The following is a 12,503-nucleotide window of genomic DNA, read 5'->3' as shown; positions in this document are numbered from 1 at the left end:
ATAAAAAACTTGATCAGGATACCAGCCTCTTGTACAATATTAGAAGTTTGTTTTAAATTGAACCTTTTATAATTTAGACCTATCTGTTGTATTCTTTTTTAAAATAGTTTTAAAACAAAAACATATTTTAATCATTTTTATATTTTAATTAATTAATTTTTTAAATATACAACAACATTTTCTGACCAAAGAATTTCACGATTACAAAAAAGCTAAGCTTCTTCTCACATGCAACTACACCTGTAATGAACAAGCACTGTCTACATATGCTGTGAAAAGATATATGTATTGACACTTATATGACACTTTTTATCCAACATAAATCCAAAGACTCTGTATGCAGTAGGCTTTAGGACCCTGTGTATAAAAGGCAAATGTTTTTGGGGTGGTTACCAGAAGAGAAGCAAGTCAAACCACATTCTTCACTAAGTGGTTAAACTCGCTGCCTGAAAGATATCTCCACTCCACTGAGGAGCCTGGGATGAGATTTTCCTAAGCTTTCCCTCAGTTACACATGAGTGCTCTTTGTCAGGGAATGGGCAAAGCAGAGAGCCAGCCAGCCCAGCAGTAAAATGAGAAGAGGACATTGCTTTTGACAGGTAACGCTTCCTCTTTTAATCTCTTCATTTTCCGTTTCTCTCTCTCTGGAAAATAGATTTTTAGTCTGCTGCTTTCCATCATGTGCTGAGTGAGCAACATTTCAGGGGCAGGAAATCGGGTGCCTTTAGAATGTGAGTGAAGGGGGTGGCACCCTCCTACTACACTCCACCCCAGGACTCTGAGTGGTTTGTGGTGATGTAACTAAGCCTAGACCACCAAACTAATTCATTTTATGACCATATTTATCTAACCTTTTTCCTATTACACTCAGTCCAGAGCACTGACAGTTGAAATGTCTAATTGAAACTAAAGGGATTACTAAGCTTTCTACAATTCTACATTTTTTTTTTATTATTATTTCTCAAAAACTTGTTACAAAATAATTAGTACACAACTTTACTGTAGTTGGAAGGTGTGTTGCAAAGAGTAAACTACCTCCCTGATGTTTGCAGTGAGCATTTCAGGCAGGTGCTGGGTGCTTTCTCATAACTACTGGCACCAAATGCTCAAAATTGTCACAGTGTAGCAGCTCTGACTGGGAGTGCATGGCAGTATCTGTGCAGGGTGGGGCAAACAAGTTCATCCAGTCTCCCAACTTCCAGCTGCCTGCTGGAGGAAGCTAGAATCATTGAGAAGGGATGTTCAACTATTCATAAAAATTTGACATATTATTTTGATAGCACTTTATGTTAAGTAATGTTCAGTAATAACCTGTAATTATAATGAATCGTGATACATTTCTATTATTTATTGTATTACCATAACCCCACCCTCAGCCCTAATCTTAACCTATTAAATACAGAAAGCATTTTGAAATTACATTAAAAAAAATATTTCCCTTTGGGATTATTCTGAGAGGTCCTGGATTCTGAAGCCCCAGTACTGAGTTCCATTCCACTCAAATCATACTACAATACAAGCTCAAATCAAGGTAATAATAACTTGATATTAGAGAAACAGAACCCAGAACCATTCAGAATGACCATCATGCAACATTAAGGGATATTTAAAAAATAATAAATAACTTTGAAGCTATTTACTCTTTAAAGTTTGATTTTTTTGTTATGTAAATGTCTGGTATGGCAGCTGATATTTGTTCTTCAAAAAACACCTTAACTTCATTTGAAACGCTTGTTTTTTTGTGGTGCAAGCAGTTTATTGAAGTCTTTTCTCCTCTGGTTACAGTTCAATGCTGTTTGGAGGAGCGGTTTTGTTAGTTACCATTTTCATGTCACAAGCATTATTTGATATTGACAGTTGGACAACAGCTGGAAATTCCTTCAGCCGCGTCTCCACCTATAAACGGATATGCAAGGAGGATGCTAACCACTCACTGTGCAATACTGTTTACTGGGATTTTGATAAGGAGAAAGTGACAAGTAGAAATAGAGCAGATTCACATTTTTATGTCTTGTTAATCTTTTTTTTGTTTAAAAGCTGTTCACATAAAAAAAAAGATTCATGTACACATTAATGGTTAAAGTTCTAAATCTGTGCATGAATTTGTTTTAAAACAAGCTGATTATGCCATTGCAGTTAAAACATCATACAATATAGAATTCAAACAGGCTGATAAAACTAGTCATATTGTCCTGTATTTATGGCGATCAATATAAAAGCATGCCCAAGCAAATAATGGCCGTTGCCTTTCAACATGCCCAGAAAATAATTTTAATATTCACTGATTTTCAGAACTTAGAACATTTAACCATCATTCTCCAGTGTTTTTTAAAAAAGTAAAATACAAGCACATGTCATTATGACATTTTTAGCTATATCTAATTGTAATGAAACTGAAAGTGTTCCTTACATAAATACTCAACAGCGTAAATTCATTTTTCATGAGTTCTTGCTTACATTCAGTGTTTAATTTGTTCAGGGACTTTAGCGCTTCATCAATTTTCTAATTAAATGAATCTGAAGAAGTCTTGTTTTAGCAGTGACCTATTATTATTATAAAGCTCTTTATGGTGGTCTTTACTGTGAGAGGTGCTATAGAAATGTATTGTTGTTGAAAGAAGAATCTCAAAATACATGTGTAGGAGAAAGCCCACCCACCCATCTGGGATAGACAAGACAAATTCAGACTAGCAATGCATTTACACACATGAGACTAAGTTTGTGGCAGTATCTCTCAAACTAGGGATTTGATGTTTCTTTTCAACAAACCAGTTGACTTGATGTTTGCAGCTCTCATTCAGACATGTTGTTCAGTATATCTTTGAGTGTTGAAAGTTTTAAACTCTTGTTTAGGTGTTTATTTGCCAAGATGCTGTTCCAGAGGGTCTCTAGGGGGGTCGTCACCATAGCTTCTGGCTCCTGGACCAAAGTGACCTGCAAGTGCTGCTTCACTGACAAAGTTCGGCCGCTGCTGGTGATTGAGCTGAACAAGGAAGTTCGGCTAGAGACCAAACAATGGATCATATCCAAGATAGAGGCTCCTGCTAATAAACAAGGTAAGAGGACTTTGCTCTTGCAGGTGTGCATCTTTTCAATTACAACTTTCAACCAACAAAGGGAGGGGGAGTGATTTTAACCACAATATCCAGGTGGATTTAGTATATTAAAAGTGTTACAGAAACCCCTGCAGTGTTTACAAGACACTGTAGACCAGCTTTTGGATGTTGCTGTTTTGTATTTCTAGTAGACTTTAAAATTAACCATGTTGTGGTCTCTTGAGTCAAGTGATTCCTTTATTTCTATTTTGTTCACCCTGTCTTGGTTGTATGAGGGTACGTACTCTCCCTGGCAGCTGCATTTACCAATTGTGCTAAGAAACAGTCATTTGATACCTGGGAAGATGAAGTTGAGTATTCATCTGTAGCTTGGGGTTAGCTTGCATTAATAAAAACTGTTCAGCTGTTTAAAAGAGTGTCCTAAAGAGTTGTGAATAGGGCTATATATTATATTACAGTATATTAAATATATTTAACTGGCATTCAACCTACTTTTATATCCTCTCAGAGGATTACTGTTGTATCCTCTCAGATTAAAGACCATGAAACATGGTGTAACTTTCAAGAAGCTAATTGAATGGGTTTTATCTGAAAAGTTCCCTGGTGATGGATTTACCTAAGGGGGTTTACAGTCTCCTATTTCTTTCATTTTTAGTTTTGCGGAGAACAGCAGTTGTTATAGTGTTTAAAGTGTGTTTCCTCTAGGAGCTCAGCTACTGGCTCACCCTGGCGAGGATGACGATGGTGACATGATCCTTGTTGCTGCTCCTTCCTGCACACTCCTGAGGAATGCTGAGGCCCTGGGGCTTTCCAAACCCTATCATGACGGGACCATGCTGGCTTTCTCGTACCCGGACAGAGCCAGCTTCAAAAACGCAGGTACCAGAACATTGTATACAATTCACACTCAAGATCTGTGAAACAAGTATTTTTATATTGGAGGCATGCTGTAATTCTAGGGGCGATGTTCAGTTAGCTGCGCTAACCTTATTGGTTAATCAGTTTTATATAGGCCAAACTTACCTTTCTCTAAATGTTGTAATTGTAATTTATTTTCTGTTTTCCATTTTAGACAATATTGAAGAGCTACTGACTCTAGCAGAACAGCAATACATTGCTAAAAACGAGCTGGATGATTTAAAAGCTGGCATTAATGAGTCGATCCCTGGCTGTTCCAAAGACAAAGGGTGTCTGTACCCTGGAGAGCCGATATGTAAGTAAGAAAAAATAAAAAATTAAGTCTACTCTCAGAACTGTTTAAAGTCATTGTAGCTGACAAAATAATTCCAATAAATCTTAGCCATTATGAACTTCCATTAGCTCCATAGGTCACACATGTACAGTTTAAAAACAAACGTATGTTGTGCATAGCACAGCTGTATGCTTTATTTTTCTGTTCTCTCTGTTTCCATTTGCGCTTCCTGGGTCATTTCAATGCAGTGTATTCTGGGTCAAAGCATATTACTGGCTGGAAGTATGTCAATCTATAGGGAAAACAGCCGACTGGTTATTAACAGGAAAGAAACCAGCGAAGGCTGGGGACAATTTCACCCTTCTGGTGAACTGACTCAGGAAGTACAAAACAGTCTAAAAACATGGCTTGCAAACATATTTTTTTTTACCTAGTGTAATACATGTTTTGAAAAGAAAGTACACGTTTGCTGTAAAGTGTTCTTTTTTCAGAACTGCACTTTCAATCTGTATAATAAATGGATGTGAATGGCAGACATTTATGGAACTATTTTGTTAATTTCTTTAAAAAAAGATAAAGCTCAATTTGAAGTATGGTATTCTGCAGTAATAAAGGATACAGGATCAAGTGTAAAAAAAATAAATAAAAATAAACAATCCCGTCAGTTTCATGTGATTTGCACTTTCTTGTTGCTTTAGTTCAGAAGCTGGAGAAGAGCGGAATAGTGAAGACAATGTACCCACTGCATGACAAAGAGAGACTGAGCTCCTTCTCAAAACAGTGGTACTCCCAGTTTAGTTCTTTGGAACTGCCGTTAGGTAAGGATAAAGACTACCTCTAAAGCACTAATTCACAGTGTGGGCTGGAGGTGGTAATTGCTCAGGGTTCCTCTGTTAATTATTCTTTTCTATTAGTCTGCTGTCCCTCAGCAGTCGTCTGGGCCCCGTGATGTGTACTGTGGTGTGTAACTATTCTGAAAATGCGTGGAAAGCACAGCTACCAAATTATTTAAAAGTTTGCATTACTAGCAAATCAAATGAGACCTGCAACAGTACAGATAATTATCCATTATTTTTCACATTTAGATTTAATTTCTGTATACCATCTGTTGACCAATGGAAAATGGTCCCTTGATAGTTCTGTCAAGCAGCTACATTACTCAACCCTGTGATTAGGAATGTGTTTATTGAAGGTTAAAGGATGGATACAAGAAAACAACTAACAAAATGAATGTCTGCAAAGTTAATTAAGTGTTAATTAAGCTCAGCTGGAGTGTTCTCTGTGCTCACAGTAAAATCTAGCACTAGCAGGGGAAGAACAGTGTCTCATACGCACAATTCCAAACACAAACATTATATATGAGAAACTGACAAATGACTTGAAGTATTCTATCCAGAGATACCAAGATATTCAGTGAGCAAGTAGTCTGAGGGAAAAATGTAGGTACAGTATAACACAGTAGACGAGCACCAAATGACAAATAAGCAATCTGAGGTTAAAAGTAAAATATTTCGCAAGATTTACATTCAAGCAGGTTAAAATACAGTTTCCAGTAGTCACAATATTAAAATGACAGTAACAACATTATAACTATAGGACATCACTACAGCTCAGCACAATGCAACTATATTGCTAATCTGTCTTGTCAAAACTGTGTATAGCATAACATCAAATATACGTCTTGTTTTCACATTCAGTCATATATACAGTGTCCTTCTTGGTTAATTATATTCCTTTTCTTTCCCCACACAGATTACATCCACTCGTATTTCGGTGGGCCTGTGGCTTTCTATTTCAGTTTCCTGGGCTTCTACACTGTCTCACTGCTGCTCCCTGCTGTTCTGGGTGCTGTACTGTACTTCCTGTCCTGGCACTCTCTGAATGGTCATGTCCTGTTGGCCATCTTCAATGTGGTTTGGTCCACAGTGGTCCTGGAGCTGTGGAAGAGGCGGAGTGCAGAGCTGGCTTACGGTTGGGGGACCCTGCTGCTTAACAGCACCTTCGAAGAGCCACGACCCAACTACCGGGGCACTATGGGACACAACCCAGTAACGAAACGCTGGGAGCCTTACTTCCCCAGTGCTGAGCGGAAGAAGAGGATCTGGTTCGTGTCCGCCCCTGTGGTGTGTGCCTTCTTGTGGCTCACAGTGATGGGGATGGTGGCCTACTTCTACTTAGAGTGGTGTGTGAAGGATTATTACAGCCGGGAGCCCTCGTGGCTCGCTATGTCCCTGCTATACCTTCCCTCAGTGCTGCACATACTGTATGTGGACTTCATGAACAATGTCTACAAGACAGTGGCACACATGCTGACAGAGTGGGGTAAGCTGCCTACCCCTACTGAAATAATACAATGGCTCATAGTCCAAACGTTTGTCGTTGAATTTATTATATTTCTTTTAGTATTTCTAAATGTACAAGAATAGGAACTAAAACTAATTGGAAACCCATGTTATATATAATACTCACTGACATGCTGGCAATGGTAGGTGACAATTTCAACTGCTTACACAGTGTAGTCCTGGCGGCCCATGTTGGCTATACACCCTGTGCACATTTCTAATGACAGGGTTTCTCATCTTTGTTGTCTAATTCATTTCTCTTTCTTTTCCCAGAGAATCACAGGGTGGAGTCAGACTTCCAGAAACACTATACTCTCAAGGTTTTGGTGGTAGGTGTGAGTTTTTGTCCCTCGTCACTGTCACTGTCAATCTGCACTTGGTGAGGCCTGGAAATTACTCACTTTGTGCTGTCCTTATCATTGCAGTTTAGCTTCATCAACTGTTTTGCTGTCTTGTTTTATATCGCCTTCTACAAGCAAGACCTGGAGCTGCTCAGAAAGGTAGGGATATTTAAAAAACATTAAAAAATGGAAATTAATTATTTTTTTTTTAATATATACATTCTAATATATTTTGGTAAATAGATTGTGATATGTGCTACATTTGCAGTTTTTTTCTATCTTCTATGCTTTTCTATTTTTAAAATGAACTTTCCTGAAGATATCTATAACGTGTATACCCTAGGAAAGAGTTGACTTTGCTTCCATTTTAACAGACCCAAGAGGGACGGTTCTTAACATTATCATCGCGTTATCATAAAGAGATGGGCCCGTCATTTTGTGTCTATGTATCTTTGCAAGTGTTACAGAACCTCCTGCAGTGTTTAAAAGAAACACATGACTTTACCCTTGCTGTATCCCATGTTATCCATATCACAGCATTTATCAACTTATTCCCAATAGTTTTTATATATACTGAGCATCAAAAGAAACTGATCACTTATATTTGAGCATCAAAAGAAAAGTATCACTTTTGAGCATCAAAAGAAACGTTTCACTTATATTTGGATAAAATTCACTAGATGTGACCGAAAAATGACAAACTCTCTTTTAGAGCAGGTGTAGTGACTTTTTATTGTGCTGATTAACAATTGACTTCACAAAGATGCTGCAAAATGATCTGTAGATCTTGGACAGCTGTTGTGACTCTTGGTCTCCCAGTTTGTGGCCTGTCATTAACAGAGTGTGTCTGGTTATAGCGTCTCGCCAGGTTTGAAATTTCTGGCTGTGAGCACGCAAGACGGCGAGCCACAGTACGCTGCCGTAGTCCAGCGTCCAACATGCTGACTGCATGAAGGTGCTGCAGAGTCTCTTGACAGACGTGGCATATTGTTTTTTTCTGTGATTTTCTTTATTACTTTTATTCAAGCTTGCAATTTAACAGCTGAAATCACTCCATATCCAGTGTCCAATCAACTGTCTCACTAATTAGGTGATTAAGTGCATATGCTTCAGTCATAGTCACTCAAGCGTGTCATGGTCAAAAATGAATGATCAAGTGATTAAAAAGAAACCAAAAACATTTCATCAATGTCCATCGTTTATATATCTTATTTTTTTTCGAAAAGAAATGTGCTATAATAGTGATAAGTTTCTTTTAATGCTCGTGTGTGTATATATATATATATATATATATATATATATATATATATATATATATATATATATATATATATATAATCTTCTGTGATATATCTTCTGTGATCTTCTTATGATGTGTGAATATTTTCTTCACACATCATAAGAAAATAAACTAGAGAATTACTTTTTTTAACCTTTACAGGGGAGTGCTCGCAATTTTTTCTGCTAAACACTGCAGTGCATCCAGTTCATAATCCCTCCTGCAACAATTCTGGTGCTTTGATTGAAATGAGTGGCATATGTGTGGGAACAGAAAACCAGCATTGTTGCAGGAGGGTGTGTGATCTGGATACACTGCAGTGTTTATAAGGTTTACAGTCAAATGCTCCCGAGAAAATTTTTTGAACTGTTTTGCCCAGTTGATTTGTTATACCCATGATGAGTGACTAAAAATGTTGAGTCACTAAAATAACGTAACAATACGGACCACAGGGGACACAGAAAAGGTTGTAGGGGGTGATGTAACACTTTGTATGTAAAATAAGGACACGATTCACACAAGGGTACTGTGTGAGGCAAAGCACTATCATTTCAGGGTGCTATTTTAAAATATGTTTAATGAAGCCAACAAGCTATGAAAGTCAATGATGTTTGGCAGGTGACTGCAAATGTGTAGAACCCTCACCATGCAGACTACCCTGTGGTCACCCTTTCCTAGCCTATTAATGAGTGCCTGTGTTTCTCCCCCTCTGAAGAGGCTGGCATCCCTGTTGATTGTCAGTCAGATAATAAACCAGGTTACAGAGGCGCTGGTGCCGTACCTGCTGGAGAGATTTTTCCCGAGCGAGGGGACGAAGCAGAGAGAAGCTGACCCAAACATTGACAAGCTTCGAGCCCAGGGCTGCCAGCCGGAATACCCTGTGAGTCTGCGTTGCACTCCAGTATAGTCCAACACATGAAAAGGAATTATTGTGTATCAAGGATATAGCACTGAAATACATCTGGGGAGTAGGTTGATCTTAGATTGAACAGTTTTCACACAATCAGTTCAAGTAAATGATTTCCAAAAATAGTGTTGCCCAAGCTGATGAATATGTCTACCTTTTTGGATTTCACTGTAGTAAAAGGCCTGCCTGATTTAAATAAAAATATAGTTTACATATGTATGCATATTCCTCCTTCACCAAAAAATACAAGACTAAATAATATTATTCATGAGAAACATTCAAGCTTTTTTAACAGGGTCCTTAAGCTGCTGTTTGTTTCAGTTGGTACGGCTCACCACTGGTAAAATCTAATTTTTGCTCTGCTTTTAGGGGCTGTTTGCCGAGTACATCGAGCTCTTTGTGCAGTTTGGCTACCTCAGTCTCTTCTCCTGTGTGTACCCGCTCACAGCAGCGCTGCTCTTTCTCAACAACGTGACTGAGATTCGCACTGACGCTCTGAAACTCTGCAAGCTCTTCAGAAAGCCCTTTGTGGCTCCTGCTGCCAACATTGGGATCTGGCAGGTAGAGTAAGAAACAAGTGGCTAGCAGTCGTAGAAGGTACAGTGCAGGCAGGAATAGCACAAGGCAATCACAGGATTCAGTTATGCATTGAACAATTAAAAAATGGGAATTTGTGTATACAGTTCATGTATTAGATTAGTTTACCAGTCTGCTGTTTACAGTGGAATTAGAGAGCTATCTATATTGTTTCCTAGATCTGTATACTGGTGTTGGATGAGTTAAGATGCATTAGATCAAAGAATCACATTTATCCCTAACTATGAACTGGTAGTATATAAAGTAATACTAAAAGAAACTCACAATAATTTGTCAAAAGTTTCAACTAGAAGTCTTCCTCACTGTCTTCAATGTTCACTATACCCAATCACGTTTACTTGCATACCAGAACTTCTGACTTGTCTTCCCTCTGGTTTTGCTATGCTTTGGGTTACACCAGAAATGCTCCAGTTGCATCAGAAAAGTGAGGTTCAGAAACAATTCAGAATTTTACTGCACAACAATTCCATCTGTACTGTATATAATGCACCTTCACTCCCTCTCTCCTTAGACAGCGTTTGAAGCTCTGGGGTTTGTATCAGTGATCTCCAACTGCTGGCTCATCCTCATCTCTCCTCAGGTCAAAGGTTACTGCCAAGCGAGTGGGGTTAGCTTTCGAAATGCCCTACTCTGTACCATTGTTTTGGAGGTAAGAGCACTCAATGTAGGCTAGGGTCCAGTGCTAAAGATGGTTGTTGAATCGTGTCCTCAAGCTGTCTAATTATGTTGAAAAAAATGCACTAAATTATTTCTGCTAAACCTGAGTCACAATGAAATAACTTGTTGGACCTTTATCTACCAGTATAGGTCTCCCTAGATAAGTTTTTGCTTGTGGAGACTAAAAACATGGGAATTTACTAACAGTTAGGCAAAGTCATCTCAGCCTCTGACTGGCAGTTTATTTCATTGTGAAGTAAATTATAATTAGATATCATAAATAAGCCTGTATGACACTGAGGTACCTCCAAACTTAAGCTATCAGAGTAGATTCTTTTGATCTATTTTTTTCCCCTGTGTTTGCCAGTTAGTTCCCCCCTCATGGGTTTCCTCTGTGTTGCAGCATGTACTCATCATTCTGAAGGCTGTTATAGCATTTGTGATTCCAGACCTACCCAAGTGGGTGAGGATAAAAGTTGCTCAACTTGAATTTCAGAGTCACCAAGCTCTCAAAACAGGTAAATACACAAAGCACCACCTCTTAATCCTTCATATATATTACAACCCCCAGAGCCAGTTAAAATATCTATGAAATATCTGTGTTACACTTTGTAATCCTCACCATGTATTTGTTTTAATTTCAGTTGCCTAAAGCCGTTGGTACACTTACATAAGGAGTTGATATATCCTCAATCCTGGATTAATATAAAATGGCACTAGAGCCAGTTCACTCAATGGGAAGACAGCCACTCATCTTGCTCTTTATTTGGGAGGCAATGGCAAAAGACTAGCCCACGATTCCTAGTCTGAAAAACATGTGTGCTATCCTGGAACAAGAACTTTACAATCAAGACCATTCCTGAAGTGATCTGTTCAAATCTAAAACCCAACACTGCCTAATGATGTCTCTCCTCTTATCAGTGGAAGCCGAGATCCAGCACTTCCAGTGCTTGATGTGCATTCAGCTGCAATGTCTATATTCACTCTGAGAGATTTAATGAGTTCCATGACAGCTTTTATGATTTTTTTTTTTTTTTTAATATAGCAATGTGTTAAGAAGATACATACAGTAAGTAAAATAACCGCTATCCACATTTTTGCCACAGCATTTGTTTTATTCACTATATTTCAGCCGCCTGTGTAATGGCTTACTTCACAAGAGCTGATATTGTTATTAATATCATATTTATATTCTACTGTGTATAAATTATATTTGATATTTCTGAAGAACAGGAACATGGGCCATGATGCATCTTGGGACACATGCTGTTTAGTTTGGAAAATGGTGGGAAAACAGTTAAGCGGCCTGTATTCTTTAGGAGTACATTGATGGCAAGTGAAAAAGATGCAATTATATGAAAAGTATATTTTTTTATATTATGTATTTTATATATTAATACATCTGCTACAAAACAGTGGATAGTACAATTTCTACAAGAACTATCAAAGCCTCTCTTTCTTTATTTTGCCACTAAACTACTAAAATAGTCCTCCATATAAACAGACACTCAGACACAAACCTATTAGCTGTTTTTTGTTTATGCAATAGCGTGAAATTATTTTGAGGCAGCAACAGGAAATCTTATGAACGTGTAATAGTTTTTGTGTGCTCTTGTTAACATGGTCTGGGACCAGCTATTCATTTGGAGTGTGGTGTTAATTCTCATTTATATGAAGTACTGCAGCCAATCTTCCAGCAATTTCAGTTGCTGGTACAGTCCCCAGAACTCAACAGAACCGAGTACCAGGGATGTGCTGGAAAATGTAATTAGTCAGTGCCTGCAGGTACAGTACCACCGTTCCTGGGTCAATTTTACATACCCTGACAGGCACAAGGAAGGACATTCCATGGGCTGTCCTCAGCAGATTGTGTTATCTCCACCTCTGTATGTTGTATCTGTAGTCCTTTGAAAAGGGCCACACCCCAGTCTGATACTGAAAGGTATTCCTGATAGTGTTAGGACACCAACAAGGTACTGTGCTTTTCAAGAACAAAGACAAAGCAATTTATTGTATTAACTATTAAGTTTCCATGTACTCACAAGGCTGCTCCTACTGAATTTTGCTCCCAATGTTATGTAAAAAAAATAAATGCTTGTTAACTGGACTGGTGTGAAAATGAAATATATATT

General features: G+C 38.2%; 1 protein-coding gene across 2 annotated transcripts; it reads left to right on the top strand.

Annotated features, from left to right (window-relative positions):
- Positions 1–212: 212 nt before the first annotated feature.
- LOC121296298 (anoctamin-10-like) lies at positions 213–12,478 on the top strand. 2 transcript variants are annotated; one of them, XM_041221682.1, is made up of 13 exons: positions 213–599; positions 2,854–3,056; positions 3,762–3,935; positions 4,129–4,269; positions 4,947–5,066; positions 6,175–6,570; positions 6,864–6,919; positions 7,016–7,090; positions 8,926–9,090; positions 9,487–9,678; positions 10,226–10,363; positions 10,775–10,889; positions 11,016–12,478. In XM_041221682.1, exons 2-13 carry the CDS (start codon positions 2,870–2,872, stop codon positions 11,021–11,023), a joined length of 1,767 nt encoding a protein of 588 aa, XP_041077616.1. In that variant the 5' UTR covers positions 213–599; positions 2,854–2,869; the 3' UTR covers positions 11,024–12,478. The 2 variants fall into 2 exon arrangements, with proteins under 2 accessions (XP_041077616.1, XP_041077615.1); XM_041221681.1 differs by having other exon boundaries at positions 215–599; positions 6,001–6,570.
- Positions 12,479–12,503: the final 25 nt, after the last annotated feature.

Source organism: Polyodon spathula, chromosome 21, assembly GCF_017654505.1.
Source record: "Polyodon spathula isolate WHYD16114869_AA chromosome 21, ASM1765450v1, whole genome shotgun sequence".
In the NCBI taxonomy this organism is placed as follows: Eukaryota; Metazoa; Chordata; class Actinopteri; order Acipenseriformes; family Polyodontidae; genus Polyodon; species Polyodon spathula.
Note: the sequence above shows the minus strand (reverse complement) of the source record. Positions and strands in the feature narration are given on the sequence as shown.

Coding starts and splice junctions, on each gene's coding strand:
- LOC121296298 (XM_041221681.1), top strand. CDS start 2,870: ATGCTGTTCCAGAGGGTCTCTAGGGGGGTCGTCACCATAGCTTCTGGC. Junction 6,920..7,015: donor ATACTCTCAAGGTTTTGGTG/GTAGGTGTGAGT, acceptor TTATCATTGCAG/TTTAGCTTCATCAACTGTTT. Junction 9,091..9,486: donor GCTGCCAGCCGGAATACCCT/GTGAGTCTGCGT, acceptor CTCTGCTTTTAG/GGGCTGTTTGCCGAGTACAT.